Source organism: Muscardinus avellanarius (assembly GCF_963383645.1).
Source record: "Muscardinus avellanarius genome assembly, chromosome: 16".
Lineage (NCBI taxonomy): Eukaryota > Metazoa > Chordata > Mammalia > Rodentia > Gliridae > Muscardinus > Muscardinus avellanarius.
In genome coordinates, this window is record NC_137802.1 from 35802288 (window position 1) to 35824841 (window position 22554).

At 43.5% G+C, this 22554-nt stretch overlaps 1 protein-coding gene across 5 annotated transcripts; it reads left to right on the plus strand.

The window, feature by feature from the left end:
• Window positions 1-434: 434 nt before the first annotated feature.
• Window positions 435-20973, plus strand: TUBD1 (tubulin delta 1; the record flags this gene model as incomplete). 5 transcript variants are annotated; one of them, XM_080713618.1, is made up of 8 exons in its annotated part: window positions 435-612; window positions 5808-5949; window positions 8250-8466; window positions 10811-11042; window positions 14685-14849; window positions 17719-17859; window positions 18959-19142; window positions 20871-20973. In XM_080713618.1, 8 exons carry the CDS (start codon window positions 435-437, stop codon window positions 20971-20973), a joined length of 1362 nt encoding a protein of 453 aa, XP_080569744.1. The 5 variants fall into 5 exon arrangements, with proteins under 5 accessions (XP_080569744.1, XP_080569743.1, XP_080569746.1 ...); XM_080713617.1 differs by having other exon boundaries at window positions 435-606; window positions 5802-5949; XM_080713620.1 differs by lacking the exon at window positions 18959-19142 and having other exon boundaries at window positions 435-606; window positions 5802-5949; window positions 17719-17875.
• Window positions 20974-22554: the final 1581 nt, after the last annotated feature.

The window sequence follows — 22554 nt, forward strand, 5'->3', positions numbered from 1 at the left end:
ATGTATAATTGTTGAGGTAATTTCTGGTCTCCATATGGTGGGAAGTGTGTATGACTAATTCCTTTCTTCTGAGTATTTTTTCTTTTGCTTTGCTTGATTTTGATTTAAATGCATACTTAGGAAAATGACTATACATCACATTTTGGGAACTATTGAGCTGGGGATGAACTTGAATACAGTAAATCCCAAATCTGGAAACTATATGGAGTAGGAGAAGAACTTTGAATGACTGGCTCATCAGACAACATAGCTATTTGTAATACCATAAACATATATAGCATTTTAAATTATTCTTTACTTATGTATAATGAACACATATGGCACCATATTTGTTCTTATTGGTAATATAGTGGTTCCCAAAGCTTGTATTTTTGTTGTTGTTACAGGTTGGTCATTTTTTTCTATGAAGGAATAAACCTCTCTCGTGGCTCAGCATGTCAATAGTAACCGTGCAGCTTGGTCAATGTGGCAACCAGATTGGTTTTGAAGTATTTGATGCTTTATTTAGTGACTCACACTGTTCCCAGGGACTCTGTTCTAAGAGAGAGAATGAAGCATATCAAGCATCTTGTAAAGAAAGATTCTTCAGGGAAGAAGAAAATGGAGGTATCTGTGGCCCACCATCCTTTTCTTCACTCTGACTTAAATCCCTTCAAGGCCTGGCTCTCCACTGGTGTCTGAACCCATCTCACTAGAGAATGACTTTGATTCTGACCTTTTCTTTTTTCATTTCTTTCTTTTTTCTCTTTTTGGCAGAACTGGGGATGGAACCCAGGGGCATTCTGCCTCTGAGCTACACCCCTAGCTCTATTTTATATATATTATATATTTATTTATTTATTTAGTGGTACTGGGGTTCCTGGAAACCTTTCTACCTCCGGGCTACACTCCCAGACCTATTTTATATTTTTATTTGGAAACAGGGTCTCTTAAGCCAGCAAGGCTGGCTTCGAACCTGTGTGATCCTGTTTCCACCTCCCAAGCGTGGGGATTACAAGCATGCGCCACCATGCCCAGCTATATTTTATTTTAAAACAGGGTCTCACTAAGTTGTAGAGGGCCTCACAAAATAACTGAGGCAGGCCGCAAACCTGGAATATCCTGTTGCAACCCACTTGACTTGACCCTTTGTTTCTTTGTTAACAACTTTTGTATTTCCAGGGACATCTTATTCCAGAACATAAGCATGCTTAGATTTTACCAATCTAAAATCAACCAAATGTAAGCCGGGCGTGGTGGCACACGCTTGTAATCCCAGGATCGTGGACAGCCTCAGGTACTTAGTGAGGCCCTCCGCAACTTAGTGCGACCCTGTTTCAAAATAAAGAATTAAAAATAGGGTCAGGGGTGCAGCTCCAAGGTCGAATGCCCCTGGGTTCCATCCCCAGACTCTCAAAAAATAAATTAATTAAATAAATAAACCAAATGTGCTGGGGATATATATATAGCTCAGTGGTAGAGGGAATACCCTGCATATGTGAGACCTTGGATTCTTTCCCTAGCACCACCAAAAAAAAAAAAAAAAAAGGAAGGAACCAAACAAATAAAACATCTCTTAGTGAGGCTCTTTGTAACTCAGTGAGATTCTGTTTCAAAATAAATAAAAGCCGAGCCGGGTGTGGTGGCGCATGCTTGTAATCCCAGCATTTGGGAGGCAGAGACCAGAGGATCACGATTGGTAGACAGCCTCAGCTACTTAGTAAAGCCCTCCGCAACTTAGTGAGACCCTGTTTCAAAATAAAGAATAAGTCGGGCGTGGTGGTGCCCACTTGTAATCCCCGTGCTTGGGAGCCAGAGACAGGAGGATCACGCAGGTTCGAAACCAGCCACAAGAGACCCTGTTTCCAAAAATAAAATAGGTCTGGGAGTGTAGCCTGGAGGTAGAAGGGCTTCCAGGAACCCCGGTACCACCAAAAAAAAAAGAATAAAAATTAGGGCAGGGGGTGTACTTCGGAGGTAGAATGCCACTGGGTTCCATCCCCAGACCCGCACAAAAATCAAATGTGGAGGCACAGGCCTATAATCCCAGTACTTGGGAAGCTGAGACAGGAGGATCGCAGATTCTAGGACAGCCTCTGAAACATAGAAAGGCCTCAGCAATTTTGTGAGACCCTGTTTCCAAATAAAAATGAAATAGGACTAGGGGTAGAGCTCAGAGGTAGAATGCCCCTGGGTCCCATCCCCAGTACATACATAGATAGATAGATAGATAGATAATAAAATGGGACTGAGGGTGTAGCTCAGAGGTAGAAGGTCCCTGGATTCAATCCCCACTACCATACACATACAAAGAAAAGTTTCCAGTGGCCTTCTAATTACCATGTTCTTTCTTTTCTTCATTTTCTTACCAGAGTTTTATAAGATTAACTATAAAACTGCCCCTTCTTTGTGGCACTGAGGTTTGAACCCAGAGTCATTCCACCTCTGAGCTATACCCCCAATCCTATTTCATTTTTATTTTGAAACAGGGTCTCACTAAGTTGTGGAAGGCCTTGCTAAGTAGCTGAGGCTGGTCTCAAACCTACAATCCTTCAGTCTCAGCCTCCCACGTACTGAAATTACAAGTGTGTGCCACCATGCCCAGCTTTAAAATTGCCTTTTTGAATCTCCTTCTTAGTCTCTGAACTTTTCCTTTTTTTTTTTTTTTTTTTTTTTTTTTTTTTTTTTTTTTTTTGCTGGTCTGGGGATGGAAGCCAGGGACATTCGATCTCTGAGCCACACCCCCTGCTCTATTTTTTATTCTTTAGTTTGAAACAGGGTCTCACTGAGTTGCAGAGGGCCTCACTAAGTAATAGCTGAGGCTGTCCGCGAACCGTGATTCTCCGGTCTCAGCCTCCCGAATGCTGGGATTACGAGCGTGTGCCACCACGCCCGGCTCTGAACTTTTCTTATCCAGTAATTTTTTCTCATGCTCTCCTCTTCCATCACATGTATAGTTCTCTCTGGAACTATACATATATATTATATATAATATATATATATTATATATATTATATATATTATATATATAATATATATATTATATATATTATATATATAATATATATATGTATAATTTGCTCCATCCTTTTATACCAGTGACTGTGTGTGTGTGTTACTGGGGATGTATGCAGTTATTCTACCCTTGAGTTACACACCTGGCCCTATTTTATTTTTTATTTTCAGCGGGGTTTTACTAAGTTGTGGAGGGCGTCACTAAATTGCTGAGGCTGGCCTCACACCCATGATCCTCCTGTCTCACCTTCCTAAGTACTAGGATTACAAGTGTGCACCACCACACCTGGCCGACTCCCTTCTTTCTTTCTTTCTTTCTTTCTTTCTTTCTTCCTTCCTTCCTTCCTTCCTTCCTTTCCTTCTTTCTTTCTTTCTTTCTTTTTTTAACCTCCAACCTACACATCCAGTCCTTTATTTTTTTATTTTGAAACGGAGTCTCACTAGGTTGCTGAGAGCCTCAGTATGTTCCTGAGGCTGGCCTCAAACTGGCAGTCATACTGTCTCTGTCTCCCAAGTACTGGGATTACAGGAGTATGCCACCATGCCCGGCTTTATTTTTTTTTATTCTGATACAGATTCTCCTTAGTTTCTGAGGCTGGCCTGAAATGTGCAATCATCCTGTCAGCCCCCTGAGTATAAGATTGCAACGCAGGGAATGAGGCAAGCAGCCCAAGTAAAAAGCAGGGGCAACCGGGCGTGGTGGCACAGGCTTGTAATCCCAGCGCTTGGGAGGCTGAGACAGGAGGATCGCACGGGTTCAAAGCCAGCCTCAGCTACTGAGTGAGGCTCTCAGCAACTTAGTGAGACCCTGTTTCCAAATAAAATATAAGTCTGGAAGTATCCCTGGAGATAGAAAGCCCCTGGGTTCCACCCCCAGTACCACCAACAAAAAAAGAAAAAGAAAAGAAAAAATAGGACTGGGGGTGTAGCTCGGAGGTAGAATGCCTCTGGGTTCAATCCCCAATACTGGAGAGAAAAAAAAAAACAACAACCCGCATGCTTACTATTCACACGCCATCAAACATCAAGACCTGCCCTAACACCGAGATCTCTGCTGCTGTTGTTAGCTCTGGCTCTTGTCCTCTCGCGCGCCTGGACTGTTTCAAGACACCCCTTCTGGGTTTCCCTGCCTGGAGTCTTCGCCTCTCTCTTCTGCTCTCCACACTGCTGTATTAAAAAAGATATCTGACTTTTCTTCCCCCACTTGAAAATGTTGAGGGATTTGCCATTGCCTGAAGATAACATTCGAGCTTTTTAGCGTTGCCTGTAAGACTTTTCAAGTTCCAGGCCCTGGCTGCTTTCTGTCCGCACCCGTCACTCTGCCCTCTCCTTTATCTCCTGCTCCCAGGCCTCTGGGCTGCGTCTTATGCCAGTGGTATTTTGCTCTGAACTGCATTCATTGTGTAGATTCATTGTGGCTCATAAGTTGCAACGATTCAAGGCTGATGTTTCATTTTTCTGAATGGGCCCTTGTAATAACAGATCCACGTCTTCATCTCTGTATCCCCGGCACAGTACATGGAACATTGTAAGCATTCAACAGATTTTTTTACTTTTTTGCATGTGACTTTTTTTTTTTTTTTATTACAGTACTGGGGATGGAACCCAGGGGTATTGGGTTCCATCCTCAACTGGATGGAACCCAGGGCCTCCAGCGGGGTAGGCAAGCTTTCTATCACTAAGCCACACTACCAGACCATTTATTTATTTATTTATTTTTATTTTATTATCCTTTTTGTGTTACTGAGGATTGAACCCAGAGGCTTTCTACTCCAAGCTATACCCCCAGCTATATTTTATTTCTATTTTAAAACAGGGTCTCGCTAGGTTGATATTTCCCTCCTTGCCGAGGCTGTCCTCAAACCTGCGATCCTCCTGTCTCAGCCTAACAAGTGCTGGGATTACAAGTGTGAGCCACCATGCCCAGCACCCTTTTTATTTTGACACGGGGTTTAACTAAGTTGCCCTGGCTGGCCTTGAACATGTGAGCTTGCTGCTTCAGACTTTCCAGTAGTAGAGATTACAGGCTTGTGCCATGGCAAAAGTGACCATTTTAGCATATGCTGATTCATCCTGTTTTGCAGAATCCTGGACTTATATCCACATTTGCCTGTTACAGCATTTTTTAATATTTTGGTACTGGTGATTGAACCCAGGCACAGTCTACCTCTGAACTGTACCCCTAGCGCCCACCCCTCCTTTTTCTTTTTCTTTTTTTATTTTTATTTTGAAACAGGGTCTCACTAAATTGTTGAAGCTGGCCTGGAACCTGCAGTCCTCCTATCTCAGCCTCCGAAGTGTTGGGATTATAGGTGGTTGGGATTATAGGTGTAGGTGTAGGTGTTGGCTACTGTACTGTGTCTGCTACATATATATATATATATATATATATATATATATATATATATATATATTTTTTTTTTTTTTTTTAAGCAGGTCTGTGGATGGAACCCAGAGGCATTCGACCTCTGAGCTACATTCCCTGCCCTATTTTTGTATTCTTTATTTTTAAACAGGGTCTCACTGAGTTGCAGAGAGCCTCACTAAGTAGCTGAGGCTGTCCACAAACCGCGATCCTCCAGTCTCAGCCTCCCGAATGCTGGGATTACAAGCGTGCGCCACCACACCCGGCTCAGAATTTTTAAGAAATATAACAAATCTTTCTTTCTCCAACCCATCAATTTTTTTTCCTGAACCTAGAGCTGGGGGTGTAGCTCAGGGACCTAGAAGTTTATGGTATGCGTTACACAAATATGATGTATATGACAGTATTTTCTTTTGATTTTTTTTTTTTTTTCCTTCTCTAGTTCCAGTTGCCCGGGCTGTACTTGTTGACATGGAGCCTAAAGTGATCAATCAGACACTGTCCAAGGCTGCCCAGTCTGGCCGCTGGAAATACGGTCAACACTCATACTTCTGCCAGAAACAAGGTTCTGGAAATAACTGGGCATATGGGTAAGAATTCTTCATGATTTTCAGTTTAGTTACAGCTTATTGTCAGTTAACAGTCAGTATAGTTACAACCGCACAGCTGATATATGTAGCAACAAAGTCCTGAAATTGCTGTTTTAAAATTTAGAATTCAAAGCTGGGTTTGGTGGCACATGCTTGTAATCCCAGTACTCCGGAGGCTGAGACAGGAGGATCACAGGTTCCTGGCCAGCCTCATATACTTATTGAGGCCCTCTGCAACTTAGTGAGACACTGTTTCAAAATAAAGAATAAAATATAAATAGGGCTGGGGTTGTAGTTTGGAAGTGAAAAGCCCTTAGGTTCCACCCCTACTACAGTACCGATAAATGAAAAAAATTTTTTGAATCCAAAACTGGGTGTGGTAGTAGTACATGCTTGTAATCTCAGTAACTGGGAGACTGAGACGGGAGGATCCCAGGTTAGCAGACAGTCTCAGATACTTAGTGAGGCCCTCCACAACTTAGTGAAACCCTGTTTCATTATAAGGAATAAAAAATAGGACTGGGGGCAAGGCATGGTTGCATGCTTCTAATCCCAGCATTGGAAGGCTGAGATAGGAGGATCGCTGTTCACGGACAACCTCAGCTACTTATGAGGCCCTTTGCAACTCAGTGAGACTGTTTCAAAATAAAAGTATAGCCCGGTGTGGGGCACGCTTGTAATCCCTGCGCTTCGGAGGCTGAGAGAGGAGGATCGCACAGATTCAAAGCCAGCCTCAGCTACTTACTGAGGCTCTCAGCAACTTAGTGAGACCTTGTTTCCAAATAAAATATAAAATAGGTCTGGGAGTATAGCCTAGAGGTAGAAAGCCTCTGGGTTCCACCCCCAGTACCACCCAAAAAAAAAAAAGAATAAAAAAATTGGGCTAGGGGTGTAGCTCAGAAGTAAAATGCTCCTGGGTTCAATCTCCAATACCGGGGGTGGGGGGGGGACTTAAGGTAGAGCTCAGAGGTAGAATGCCCCTGGGCTCAAACCCCAGTACCACAATAATTAATTAATTAATTAATTAATTAAAATATGGCTGAGAGTGTGCCTCAAGGTGGGATGCCCCTGGATTCAATCCATAGTACCACAAAAAATAAATATAAGCTGAATGTGGTGGCGCACGCTTGTAATCCCAGCATTCGGGAGGCTGAGACAGGAGGATCACAGTTTGCGGGCATCCTCAGCTACTTAGGCCCTCTGCAACTCAGTGAGACCATGTTTCAAAATAAAGAATAAAGAATAGGTCTGGGCTGTCGCTCAGAGGTAGAATACCCTTGGGTTCCATCCCCAGTACCGCAAAATTAAATAAATAAATAAATAAATAAATAAATAAATAAATAAATGTTAGAATTCCGCCCAACATGTTGTCATATACTAGTAATCCTAGTACTTTAGGAGGCTGAGAAAGGAGAATTGCAGATTTGAAGCCAGCCTCAACAACTTCTTGAGACACTCAGCCCCCCTCCCTTTTCTTTTCTTCTCTTTTTTTTAACCCCAGGGGCCTTCTACCTCTTGTCGCAGCTTCCCAAGTACTGGGATTAAAGTGTGTGTGTTGGGGGCGGAGTATTGGGGATGGAACTCAAGGGCATTCTACCTCCAAGCTACACTCCAGACCTATTTTTCATTCTTTATTTTGAAACAGGGTCTCACTGAGTTGCTAAGGGCCTCACTAAGTTAGGTAAGGCTGACAGCGAACCACGATCCTCCAGTCTCAGCCTCCCAAATGCTGGGAATCCAAGCATGTGCCACAACGCCCGGCTTAGTGAGACTTTGTTTCAAAAATAAAGAATAAAAAATTGGGCTGGGGGTATAGCTCAGAAGTAGAATGCCCCTGCGTTCCACCCCCAGTACTGCAAAAAGAAAAAGAAACAGTCTCCCTGAGTCGCAGAGGCCTCACTAAGTAGCTGAAGCTGGCCAGGAACCGCGATCCTCCCGTCTCAGCCTCCCCAATGCTGGGGTTACAAGCGTGCGCCACCATGACCATCTACTTTCTTATTTTCAAAAGACCTCTGTAAAGCCGGGCGTGTAGTGCACACTTATAATCTCAGCATTCGGGAGGCTGTTCGCGGACAGCCTCAGCTACTTAGTGAGGCCCTCTGCAACTCAGTGAGACCCTGCTTCAAAATAAAGAATACGAAATAGGGCATGGGGTGTAGTTCAGAGGTTAAATGCTTCTGAGTTCCATCCCCAGACCGCCAAAAAAAAAAAAGGCCTCCGTATCATAAATCTTTTCCCTGTATTGCATCCCTCTGATTAAACTGAAAGATGTTTGTGTTTTGTTTTTAACCATTGCATAGTTACTGTGTACATGGACCTAAGCATGAAGAATCTATAATGAACCTAATCCAGAAGGAAGCGGAGAAATGTGACTCTCTGCGTGGATTTTTCATCATAATGAGCATGGCGGGGGGCACAGGAGCGGGGCTGGGAGCCTTTGTGACACAGAAGTTACAAGATCAGTACGAGAACTCTCTGAAAATGAATCAGATCATATGGCCTTATGGAACTGGTGAGGTATGAACATATTCATTGAAATTTTTATATTTTGGGCTCTTTGCAGTTGAAATGAATATAAGTAAAAGATAGATCTCCTCCTTTCTTTGGAATTGTTGTTACAGAGCCGGGCATGGTGGCTCACGCTTGTAATCCCAGCATTTGGGAGGCTGAGACGGGAGGATTGAGGTTCACGGCCAGCCTCAGCTACTTAGTGAGGCCCTCTGCAACTCAGTAAGACGCTGTTTCAAAATAATGAATAAAAAATAGGGCTGGAGGTATAGCTGGGAGGTAGAATGCCCCTGGGTTCCATCCCTAGTACTGCAAGAAAGAAAGAAAGAAAGAAAGAAAGAAAGAAAGAAAGAAAGAAAGAAAGAAAGAAAGAAAGAAAGGAAGGAAGGAAGGAAGGAAGGAAAGAAAGAGAGAGGGGGGGAGGGAGGGAGGGAGGAAGGAAAGAAGGAAGGAAGGAAGGAAGGAAGGAAATATTGTTTAAGTAACAGGAGTGATTATACAGAATGACACATTCATAACTAATTCACCTAACTGCTTAAAATTTTCCAAACAAAGGAGGTATGCTTATTTTAAAAAGTTCCAAAGATAGCTGATAGGGTAAACGATTTTTAAAAAGCCAGATGTTAAGCCGGGCATGGTGGCGCACGCTTGTAATCCCAGCATTTGGGAGGCTGAGACGGGAGGATTGAGGTTCATGGCCAGCCTCAGCTACTTAGTGAGGCCCTCTGCAACTCAGTAAGACGCTGTTTCAAAATAATGAATAAAAAATAGGGCTGGAGGTATAGCTGGGAGGTAGAATGCCCCTGGGTTCCATCCCTAGTACTGCAAGAAAGAAAGAAAGAAAAGAAAGAAAGAAAGAAAGAAAGAAAGAAAGAAAGAAAGAAAGAAAGAAAGAAAGGAAGAAAGAGGGAGGGGGAGGGAGGGAGGGAGGAAGGAAAGAAGGAAGGAAGGAAATATTGTTTAAGTAACAGGAGTGATTATACAGAATGACACATTCATAACTAATTCACCTAACTGCTTAAAATTTTCCAAACAAAGGAGGTATGCTTATTTTAAAAAGTTCCAAAGATAGCTGATAGGGTAAAAGATTTTAAAAAAGCCAGATGTTAAGCCGGGCGTGGTGGCGCACGCTTGTAATCCCTGTGCTTGGGAGGCTGAGACAGGAGGATCCCACAGGTTCTCGAAGCCAGCCTCAGCTACTTAATGAGGCTCTCAGCAACTTAGTGAGACCCTGTTTCCAAATAAAATATAAAAAAGGTCTGGGAGTATAGCCTGGAGGTAGAAAGCCTCTGGGTTCCATCCCAAGTACCACAAAAAAAAAAAAAAAAAAAAAAAGGCCAGATGTGATGGCCCAGGCCTTCAATTATCAGGCCTTGGAGGTTGAGACAGGATGGCCACAGGTTCAAGGCCACCCTCAACAACCTGTTAGACCCTGTTTCAAAATAAAAAATCTGCAGCATGAAGGGCGTGGTGGCACATGCTTATAATCCCAGTACTTTGGAGGCTGAGACAGGAGATCTCAGGTTCAAGGTCAGCCTTAGATACTTGGTGTTTTAGTGAGACCCTGTCTCAAAGAACAGAAAAAAAAAGGCTAAAAAAAATTGTATATATATGCTGGGTGTGGCAGTACACCCTTGTAATCCCAGCATTTGGGAGGCTAAAACAGGAGGATTTCGGTTTCCCAGACAGCCTCATCTACTTAATGAGGTCTTCTGCAACTAAGTGAGATCTTGTTTTAAAATGAAGAATAAAAAATAGGGGCTAGGGGTATAGCTTGGAGGTTGAATGCCTCTGAGTTCCATCCCCAGTACCACACACACTAAAAAAGAACGAAAAGAATAAGGCTGGGAGTGTAGTTCAGAGGTAGGATATCTCTGGGTTCACTCTCCAGTATAGGCAGGTAGGTAGATGTTAAGATGGATGGATGGATGGATGGATAAGAGGAGAATGTAGCTTGGCAGTAGAATACTCCTGGGTTCAGTCCCTAGTTAAAAAAAAAAAAAAAAAAACTTGCTGAAAGTCCTGCAGCTAGAAGGTAACAGAGCTGGGACTTGAAGCTCCACAGGACCTACTTTTTTTTTTTTTTTTTTTTTGCACTGGGGATGGAACCCAGGGACATTCCACCTCTGAGCTACACCCTCAGCCCTATTTTTTATCTCTTTATTTTGAAACAGGGTCTCACTAAGTTGCGCAGGGCCTCACTAAGCAGCAGAGGCTGGCCACAAATCTGCCATCCTTCTGTCTCAGCCTCCACGTGCTGGGATCACAAGTGTGCGCCCCCACAGCCAGCTTGAAGCTACAGTCTTTACCCCTCTTCTCCCTGCCTTTCCTCTGTCTGACCTTTGCTCCGCAGGTCATCGTTCAGAACTACAACTCCATCCTGACACTCTCCCACTTGTACCGGTCTTCGGATGCCCTCCTTGCCCACGAGAACGCTGCCATCCATAAGATCTGCGCACAGCGGCTGAACATCAAGCAGATCTCCTTTAGTGATATGAACAAGGTCCTCGCACATCAGCTGGGAAGTGTGCTTCAGCCCACCTACTCTGCAGAAGGCTCCTTGCACTACAGAAGGAATCCCTTGGGTAGCTGTTCCCTGACTGTTATTTACTAGTCTTGTGTTCTGAACGCCTCTCGGTTATTCAGCTGTCTCCTCTGCTCTGCCTGAAGATACACTCCCTATCTTAAAAGTTTTCCGTCAAGACCCATCTCTTAGAATCCCAGCATTTGAGAGGTTGAGACAGGACTGTGCTTTGAGGGCGGCCTCAGCTCATTTTTTTTTTCAGTACTGGGTTGGAACCCGGGGCATTCGACCTCCGAGCTACACCCCCAGCCCTATTTTTTATTCTTTGTTTTTTTTTTTTTTTTTTTTTTTTTTTTTTTTTTGGTGGTACTGGGGTTCCTGGAAGCCCTTCTACCTCCGAGCTACACCCCCAGCCCTATTTTTTATTCTTTGTTTTGTTTTTTTTTTTTTTTTTTTTTTTTTGGTGGTACTGGGGTTCCTGGAAGCCCTTCTACCTCCGGGCTACACTCCCAGACCTATTTTTACATTTTTATTTGGAAACAGGGTCTCCTAAGCCAGCGCGCTCGGCTGGCTTCGAACCTGCACGATCCTCCTGTCTCTGCCTCCCAAGTGCGGGGATTACAAGCGTGCGCCACCACGCCCGGCATTTATTCTTTGTTTTGAAACCAGGTCTCACTGAGTTGCAGAGGGCCTCATTAAGTAGCTGAGGCTGTTCAAGAACCACGATCCTCGGGTCTCAGCTTCCCGAATGCTGGGATTACAAGTGTGCGCCACCATGCCCGGCTAGTCTTTTTGGCTTTTTTTTTTTTTTTGGTGGTACTGGGGTTCCTGGAAACTCTTCTACTTCCAGGCTACACTACCAGACCTTTTATTATTATTATTATTTTTAAATTTGAAAATAGCCAGGGAGGCTGGCTTCGAACCTGCCCCATCCTCCTCCTGTCTCTGCCTCCCAAGTGCAGGGATTACAAGTGTGTGCCACCACGCCCGGCTTTCTTTTTGACTTTTTGTAACAGGGGCTCACCAAGTAGCTGAGGCTGTTTGTGAACTGCGATCCTCCTGTCTCAGCCTCCCAAATGCTGGGATTACAAGCGCACGCCACAAGATTATTTTTTATTCTTCTCTTCCTCTGTGTGTGTGTGTGTGTGTGTGTGTGTGTGTGTGTGTGTGTGTCTGTCTGTGTGTGTGTGTGTCTGTGTGTGTGTGTGTGTTGCTGAGGATTGAACCCAGTGGCTCTTTTTGTTCTTATTGTTATCATTTTGAAACATTTGTGTTAAATTGTTGAAGGTCTCACTAGATTGCTGAGACTGGCCTCAAACCTGTATTAATCTCATCTCAGCCTCTCGAATAATGAGATTACTGTGTGCACCACCACACCCCATTGTTTTTTTTTTAATTTATTTTAAAAGTGTCTCACTAAAATCACAGGTTCAAGGCCAGCCTCAGCAACTTAGTGAAACCCTGTTTTCAAAATTAAAAAAAAAAAAAAAACAGCTAGGGGTATGGCTCAGAGATAGAATGGCCCTGGGCTCAATCCCCAGTTCAAAAAAAAAAAAAGAAAGAAAGAAAGCTGGTGTGGTGGCACACACTTATTAATCCCAGCATTTGAGAGGCTGAGACCAGAGAATGGTTCATGGACAGCCTCGGCTACTTAGCGAGGTCCTTCACATCTCAGTGAGACCCTGTTTCAAAAAATAAAAAGACCAGAAAATAGGGCTGGGGGTGTATCTCAGAGGTAGAATGTCCCCAGGTTCCATCCCCAGTACCACCAAAAAAAAAAAAAAAAAAAAAAGAAAGAAAGAAAGAAAGAAAGAAAAGAAAAAATTAGGCATATTCCTGTGTCAAGGAATCTATTCATCCCCTCTTCTCTCCAAGCACAGTTTCATATTCACACATTTTTTTTTCTTTTTTATTTTCCTTCCTTCCTTCCTTTCTTTCTTTTTTTCCCCTAACAATGCTAGGGATCAAACCCAAGACCTCAAACAAGGACTCTATTACTGAGCTACACCCCCACCCAGCCCACAAGTGATTTTTTGTTTGCTTTGTTTGTTTGTTTTGGTGGTACTGGGGTTCCTGTAAACCCTTCTACCTCCGGGCTACACTCCCAGACCTATTTTATACTTTATATTTGGAAACAGGGTCTCTTAAGCCAGCGCGGCTGGCTTCGAATCTGTGTGATCTTCCTGTCTCCACCTCCCAAGCGCTAGGATTACAAGTGTGCGCCACCACGCCTGGCTTACAAGTGATTTTGATTTTCATTTAACCAGATAAATAAAAAGATCTAGAAAAATTTCTAAGGGAAGGGGAATAGTTAGTAAACACAGAAGGAGAAGAAAAGCATATTAACTTTCATGTTCATTTTCTGGGGGTTTAGCCACATTTCCAGATACTCAGCTTCTAAATTCTTGTTTCCTTTTCCTTTTCTCTCTCCTTTTTTTTTTTTTTTTTTTTAGTACTGGGGATGGAACCCAGAGACATTCTACCTCCGAACTACACACCCAGCCCTATTTTTTTTTATTCTTTATTTTGAAACAGGGTCTCATTGATGAATTACAAAGGGCCTCACTAAGTAGCTGAGGCCGTCCTCAAACCGTGATCTGCCTGTCTCAGCCTCCCGAATGCTGGGATTACAAGCGTGCGCCACCACACCCGGCTTTTAGTTTCCTTTTTGATAAACTCTTTTTCCTCATTCATACTAAAATGGGTGCCAAGAAGTTGGAGGGTGTACCGCAGAGGTAGAACACTGCTTAGCATGCCTGCGGGCCTGGGTTTGATCCCCAGTACCACACGCATACAAAGAAGGTAAAAATAATTAAGTAAAATGAGTGGCAAAGCTGTGCACAGTTGCACACATCTATCATCCCAGTACTCGGGAGGCTGAGACAGTAGGAGTAGGGGCACAGGTTTGAGGCCAGCCTCAGTAACTTAGCAAGACATTTAACTCTTTTTTTTTTTTTTTTTTTTTTTGGTGGTGGTACTGGGGTTCCTGGAAGCCCTCCTACCTCTGGGCTACACTCCCAGACCTATTTTATTTTTGGAAACAGGGTCTCTTAAGCCAGCACGGCTGGCTTCGAAACTGCATGATCCTCCTGTCTCCGCCTCCCAAGCGCGGGGATTACAAGCATGCGCCACCATGCCCGGCTCATGAGACTCATTTCAAAATAAAAAATAAAATTGTGTTGGGGATGTAGCTTGGAAATATAATGCCCTTGGGTTCAGTCATCACTATAAGAAAGAAAAAGAAAGGAAGGAAGAGAAAAAATATATATAGGTGCCAAAATAAAGCTAATATATAGTTTGTAATGGGTTGGCCTTTGAAGTTTTATTATTTTAAAATTTAAGCAATTCTGGCCTTAAAAAAAAAAAAAAACAACAACACAGTTTAGCTGGTGTGGTGGTGCATACCTGTAATCTCAATATTTTGGAAGCTGAGATATAAAGAACACACGTTTGTGGCCAGCCTCAGCAACTGAGGCCCTCCGCAACTTAGACCCTGTTTCAAAATCTAAAAAAATAAAATAGGGCTAGGGGTTTAACTCAGAATTAGAATGCCCCTGGGTTCAATCCTCAGCATCACAAAAAGAAGAAAAAAAGAACAACACTGTTGACCCAGAAAAGCATCAAATCATATCATCTGTGGTAAACATCCACAGTATAGAATTAACAAAACTTCATTTACGATTGTCTTTTTTTTTCTTTACAGGAGATTTAATGGAGTCTTTAGTTCCCCATCCTGAATTCAAGATGCTGGGTGTTCGTAACATTCCTCAGATGTCTGAGAATTTACTGGCATACAGCACATTTACTTGGGCTGGCCTCCTTAAGCATTTGAGACAGATGCTTATTTCTAATGCAAAAATGGAAGAAGGTAAGTGATATTTTAAAAATATTCAGCCCACAAGCTGAGAAATGTGCCCGTCCTGCAAGCTCTGAGTGTAAATCGGCTCGGGCCAGCTGAAAGAAAGGGTCCTTCCCTTGGCCAGGGAGCTCCTGTAGAAGCACATCAGGACATCACTGGAGGAAGGCTGCTTTCTTTCTTTTTTCTTTTTGGAGGTGGGAGGAATTAAACCCAGGGCCTGATGCAGGCTAGGCAGGTGCCCAGCCCCACAGCAAGGCTTCTTAGTCACTTCATAGATTCGTTACCAAAGAACAATTCTCTTTTCTTTTCTTTTTTTCAGTACTAAGGATAGAACCGAGTGAAACCCCCAGCCCTATTTTTTATTCTTTATTTTGCTTTTTTTTATTTTTTTATGGTACTGGGGGTGGAACCCAGGGGCTTTTCTACCTCCAGGCTATACTCCCAGACCTATTTTATACTTTATTTGGAAACAGGGTCTCACTAAGTTTCTGAGAGCCTCACTCAGTAGCAGAGTCTGGCTTCGAACCTGTGCGATCCTCCTGTCTCTGCCTCCCAAGTGCTGGGATTACAAGCGTGCGCCACCACGCCCGGCTTTTATTTTGTTCTGAAACAAGGTCTTTTATGTTGCTGAGCATCTTTCTATATTGCTGGGTTTGGGCTCAGACTTACAATCCTATCTCAGCCTTCCGAGTACCGGGATTTCAGGCAGGTGCCAGCACGCCCGGCTCCTCTTCCGTTTTTTTCTTTTTCCCCAGTACTGAGGATTGATCTCAGGGTCTCGCGCATGTTAAGCAAGTCCTCTACCACTGAGCTCCTCCCAGCCTCCCCATTGTCAGAATAGGATTTGCAGACGAGTCGTGTGGTGTCCGTTCGGTCTGTCATTACTTCAAATCACCGTGTATTTTATTTATTTATTTATTTATTTAGGTGGTACTGGGGTTCCTGGAAACCTTTCTACCTCTAGGCTACACTCCCAGACCTATTTTATATTTTTATCTGGAAACAGGGTCTCTTAAGCCAGCACGGCTGGCTCCGAACCTGCGCGATCCTCCTGTCTCCGCCTCCCAAGCGCGGGGATTACAAGCGCGCGTCACCATGCCCGGTCCTTGTATTCTTTTAGTTGCATCTATTATACTCCAAGTAAAATAACTGTTGTCAGTAATATGAAGGTGGATTTTCTCTACATTTGCTGGTAATAGTGTAGAGACTTTGCATCATAGTGCCAGAGATCGGAGGTAAGTAGAAAGTTCCCATCTTAAAAGTAGGCTTCCAGAATTGTTTGGCCTCGGTACTTGTTTTTCTAGCAATACCTGTTAATATCTCAGGAACAGAATGTTCTTAGCGTAGCCTGCGACATAGTGCTCCGAGCTGGCTTAGGTCAATAAACCACAGTTTGCTTAGTCATCTTCCCATGTGGGACTTTAGGGTGTCCACGTTTTTCCAGTTAGTTTTAGATAGAGTTTGGACACATAAATGTGCTGTGGTTGTTTTAGGACCTCTTGCGTGGTAGGCAGACACCCTACCACTGAGCTACAACCTTGGTCCCTAAACGTTTTCATTGCTTAATATATGAATATGTATATTTGTGGCATAAACCAGCTTGAAAGATCTAGTTTAATGACTGTTCATGCTCTCAGATATATAAACGTTGGCTCCATTTCTGTCACCATCAGCAACATTTCTGTTCCCAGATGTCCTGACAACCAGGGAGTGATGACCCAAGAGAGAATAAGACAGAAGTTATAATGTTGCCGGGCATGGTGAGCACTCCTGTAATCCCAGTTCTTGGGAGGCTGAGGCAGGAGGATTGCAGGTTCAAGGTAGAAGGCCAGCCTCAGCAACATAGCAAGACTCTGTTTCTCTTGTTCTTTTTTTTTTTTTTTTTTAATGAAACTGGAGGTAGAACCCAAGGGCCCTCTACTTCTGAGCTACACTCCCAGCCCTATTTTATTTTTTATTTGGAAACAGGGTCTTGCTGAGTTGGTGAGGCTGACTTCAAATCTACTATCCCACTGTCTCAGCCTCCCAAGTAATGGGATTATAGGATTGTTCCATTATGCCCAGAGATTTATTTTTTTCCAGAACTGGGGATTGAACTAGAGGGCTTTCTATTTCTAAGCTATAGCCCAGCATTTTTTTTTTCTTTTTTGTGGTACTAGAGGTGGAACCCAGGGGCTTTTCTACCTCCATGCTATTCTCCCAGACCTATTTTATACTTTATTTGAAAACAGGGTCTCACTAAGTAGCTGAGGCTGGCTTCAAACCTGTGTGATCCTCCTGTCTCAGCCTCCCAAGCGCTGGGCTGGGATTAAAAGCCTGTGCCACCTTGCCTGGCTTTATTCTTTATTTTGAAATAGGGTCTAGGTTGCAGAGGACCTCACTAAGTAGCTGAGACTGGCCATGAACCCGTGATCCTCCTGTTTCAGCTCTCCACGTACTGGGATTACAAGCATGCGCCACCACACCAGCTTTCTCCTTTGATTTTTCTTTGATTTTTCCCTTTTTTTTTTTTTTTTTTTTTTTTTGTGTGTGTGTGTGTGTGTGTGTGTGTGTGTGGTACTTGGGATTGAACCCAGAGGCATTCTACCTCCGAGATACACCCCCAACTCAATGTTATGTCTAATTTGGAAACAGGGTCTTACTAGGTTGCTGAGAGCCTTGCTAAACTGTGCAGGCTGTCTTTGAACCTGCAGTCCTCCTGTCTCAGCCTCCCACATACTGGATCACAAGCTTGCAGCACCATGCCCAGCCAGATAAGATTTTTATATTGATTCTTACATAGCAAATAAAAATGAATGTGAAGTACATGTGCCACATGACATTTTCTCATCGTGCTCAAAGCCATTCATAATCTCTGGGTTTTTCTTCCTCGCGGTAGGAATTGATTGGCGAGTGCGGCCCCCTTCATCGGGACTTCCACCTCTCGGCAAACAGTCTGTCAGCAAGGAGCTTCATTTTAACACCTCCATTGCTAACTTGCTTGTCCTTCGTGGGAAAGGTGTGCACAGTGCAGATCTGGGTAAGCAGGAGTTAGGGTGAATATTAAGATGTACGTTTTGCACCAAGTACACGGTTTTTAAAAAAAAATGTCCCTGAACTGTGTATGGTGACACACACCTGTAATCCTAGTACTTAGGAGGCTGAGACAGGAGTATTGTGGGTTCAAGGCCAGCCTCGGCAATTTAGCAAGACCCTCAGCAACCTAGTGAGGTCCTCTTTAAAAGCAAAAAATAGCCAGGCGCGGTGGTGCACACTCGTAATCCCAGCATTCGGGAGGCTGAGACCGGAGGATCGCGGTTCGCAGACAGCCTCAGCTACTTAGTGAGGCCCTCTGCAACTCAGTGAGACCTGGTTTCAAAATAAAGAATAAAAAATGGGGCAGGGGCTGTAGTTTGGAGGTAAAATGCCCCTGGGTTCCATCCCCAGACAGGAAGGAAGGAAGGAAGGAAGGAAGGATAAAAAGTAGGGCTGGGCTTGTAGCTAAGAGTAGAATGCCCCAGATTCAATCCCTTGTACCCCCAAAAAATTAAAAAATAGCCAGGCGTGGTGGTGCACACTTGTAATCCCAGTACTTTGGGAGCTGAGATAGGAGGATCGCACGTGTGAGGACAGCCTCGACAACGCAGCAGGACGTAGAGCGACCTACTGAGACTGTTGGGGTTTTGTTTTTGTTTTAGGTACTGGGGACGGAACCCAGGGGCATTCTACTTCCGAGCTACCTCCAGCCCTATTTTTTATTCTTTATTTTGAAACAGGGTCTCACTGAGTTGCAAAGGGCCTCACTAAGTAGGCTGAGGCAGGCCGCAAATCACCATCTTCCTCTCTCAGCCTCCCAAATGCTGGGATTACAAGCCTGCGCCACCACGCCCGACTCTGAGACTCTGTTTTAAAGTAAATAAAATAAGGCTGGATGTGTGGCTCAGAGGTAGAACTCCCCCAAGTTCAATCCCCAATACCAAAAAGAGTTAAAAATAAGTAAACCCACTTCACTGCAAAAAAATAAATGAATAGAAGGCAAAAGGGGATATCTGATGAAAGAGACAAGAAAATATGTTTATTACTTTGTTTTATGATTAATATTCTGCTATAAAAAATGGCTGCTTTTGTTTTTACTCTAGATGGATTTAAAGACCCGGCTCTCTATACATCCTGGTTAAAGCCCGCAGATGCGTTCAATGTGTGGAAAACCCAGAGAGCCTTTAACAAATATGAAAAGTCCGCAGCACTGGTCAGCAACAGCCAGTTCTTAATAAAGCCACTTGACATGATTGTGGGCAAAGCATGGAATATGTTTGCTTCAAAGTAAGTAAAATTAGCTACCAGTGCTTAGGAAGGCTGAGACAGACAAGAGGATCGCAGGTTCAAAGGCAATCTCAGCAACTCAGACCCTCAACAACTTAGCAAGAGCCTATTTCCAAATAAAAATAAAGAGGGCTCGGATGTAGTTCTGAGGTAAAATGCCTCTGGTTTAAATTCCCAGTATGGAAAATAAATAAACAAAATCAATGCAGTCAGATAGGACTGGGGTGTAGCTCAGAGACAGAATGGCTCTGGGTTCAATCCCCAGTAACTCAAATACACAAAAAGGACAGGGAGTGGGTGGGAGGTACAGCCCCGCGGGAGAGTGTGTGTCTAGCATGTGTGAGGCCCTGGGTTCAATCCCACACATCATCATCATCATCATAAATAATAATAATAATAATACCTGGGCATGGTGGCACATTCTTGTAATCCCAGCATTTAGAGGCTGAGACAAGAGGATTTCACAGGTTCAAAGCCAGCCTCAGCTACTTAGTAAGACCCTTTGCAACTCAGTGAGTCCCTATTTCATTGACTTTTTTTTTTTTTTTTTTTTTTTTTTTTTTTTTTTGGCAGGTCTGGAAACACAACCCAGGGGCATTCAACCTCCTAGCTACACCCCCTGCCCTATTTTTTATTCTTTATTTTGAAAGAGGGCCTCACTAAGTAGCTGAGGCTGTCCACGAACTGCGATTCTCTGGTCTCAGCCTCCCAAATTCTGGGATTATAAGCGTGCGCCACCACGCCTGGCTAGTGAGATCCTATTTCAAAATAAAAAATAGGTCTGGGGGTGTAGCTTGGAGGTAGAATGCCCCTGGGTTCCACCCCAGTACTGCAAAAAATAATAATAATAATAGGCAAGGGAATTTGAGATGAACTAAAAGTTCACACATTTTTAAACAATTAAACAAGATTTCTAAGAGATTATATGATATTTAAACTTGGTGTTTTTTGTTTGTTTGTTTTTCTGGTACTGAGGGTGGAACCCAGGGGCTTTTCTACCTCCGGGCTATATTCCCAGACCAATTTTTTTCATACATTATTTGGAAACAGGGTCTCACGAAGTTGCTGAGAGCCTCACTAAGTAGCTGAGGCTGGCTTCTAACCTGTGCACTCCTCCTGTCTCAGCCTCCCAAGCACTGGGATTACAAGCGTGCGCCACCACACCCAGCGAGATTATATGATATTTAAATGTTCATGAGGAGCCAGGCAGGATGGCACATGCTTGTAATCTCAGCCAGCCTCAACAACTTAATGAGACCCTGTTTCAAAACAAAAAATAAAAAAATAGGGCTAGGCCGCCAGGCGTGGTAGCGCACGATTGTAATCCCCGCGCTTGGGAGGCTGAAACAGGAGGGATCGCACAGGTTCAAAGCCAGCCTCAGCTACTTAGTGAGGTTCTCAGCAACTTAGTGAGACCCTGTTTCCAAATAAAAGATAAAAAAAAGGTCTGGGAGTATAGCCCAGGGTAGAAAGCCTCTGGGTTCCACCCCCAGTACCACAAAATAAATAAATAAATAAATAAATAAATAAGGCTTGGAGTGTAGCTCATAGATAGAATGCCCCCTGGGTTCCATCCCTAGTACTGCTGAAAAATAAGTGAATGAATGAATGAATGAATGAATGAATATATAAATATTCATGAGCTAGAAATGGTCTATTTATTGGTTGACTTTAAGTCACTCATTTGCCTGAAGTGATTTGTTTTACCTTTTCAATTTTTGTCTCTAGAGCCTACATTCATCAGTACACAAAATTTGGAATTGAAGAGGAGGATTTTTTGGACAGTTTCACATTGTTAGAACAAGTCATCGCAAGTTACTGGAATCTTTGACCTTCAAAGAAAGGGGGAAAGTGCCGGAAAGCATTTCTGGACCAAGACACTTCCAGTGCTGCCTTCCCTAAAGTTTAATCTGTTAAACTAACGAAGTAGAACACCAGTCCCATGCTGTATATTACACCCACAGAAATTAAGACAACTTTTAAAATGGAGGCTAGCATATTTTCCAAGAAACCATTTACTTGATATCTCATGTTAATGGGAAAAAATTGGTGTTTCCCTAAAGAACTTTGTTGAAACAATTTTACATTGTTGCCAAGGCTGGTCCCAGCTCCTTGGCTCCAGCAGCCCCGGTCCGTCCCTCCGCCTCACACGCAGCTGGACTGCAGGCTGAGGCCACGAAGCCCAGTTTAAAAGAACTTTGGAAATACCCTGCGGAGATGTTGCCACTCTGGAAGTATTCAGGAATGGGAGATATTCTGTTTGTCTCTCTTTACTCCAAAAAAAAAAGATTCACCAACATGAACTAAAAGTTCACAGCACAATTATAAACTAAGAATTTGCAATTCTGTGCTTATATTTTTGAAACGAATCCTTTGAACCACAAGAGGGAGATGTTGTCAAATGCTACGGTATGAACATCTATTTTGAGTATTCTGTGACAGGCTGAGATTTTCTACTCTCTAAGAACCTATTTAAAAATAAATGTTGAGCCGGGTGTGGCGGGGTAAGTCCCAGCATTTGGGAGGCTGAGACAGGAGGATTGGGTTCGCGGCCAGCCTCAGCTACTTAGTGAGGCCCTCTGCAACTCAGTGAGACCCTGTTTCAAAATAAAGAATTAAAAAAAAGGGCTGGAGGTGTATCTCGGAGGTAGAAAGCCCCTGGGTACCATCCCAGTACCACAGAGAAAGAAAGAAAGGAAAGAAAGAAAGAAAGAGAGAAAGAGAGAGAAAGAAAGAAGGGAGGAAGGAAGAAGGAAGAAAGAAAGCTGGGCATGGTGGCACACACTTGTAATCCCAGCATTCGGGAGGCTGAGACAGGAGGATCACAGTTTGTGGGCAGCCTCAGCTACTTAGTGAGGCCCTCTGCAACTCAGTGAGACCCTGTTTCAAAATAAAGTTTAAAAAATAGGTCAGGGAGTGTAGCTCAGAGGTTGAATGCCTCTGGGTTCCATCACCAGACCTGCAAAATAAATAAATATAAAAAAATGAATAAAATAAAAATAAATGTTGGAAGCTGGGCTTGGTGGCATAATCCCAGCATTGCATTCAGGAGGCTGAGAAGAGAACTGTACAAGTTCGAAGCCAGCCTCAGCTACTTAGGCTCTTTGCAACTCAGTAAAACCCTGTTTCAAAATAAAGAATAAAAAATAGGTCTGGGGGTGTTGCTTAAGAGACCCTATTTCCAAGTAAAAATATAAAATAGGTCTGGGAGTATAGCCCAGAAGTAGAAGGCCCTTGAGTTCCATCCCCAGTACCACCAAAAAGAAAATAAATAAAAATAATAAAGAATAAGCCGGGCGTAGTGATGCACACTTGTAATCTCAGGATTTGGGAAGCTGAGACAGGAGGATCACAGGTTCAAAACCAGCCTTGGCAATTTAGCGAGGCCTCTCAGCAATCTGAGACCCTGCCT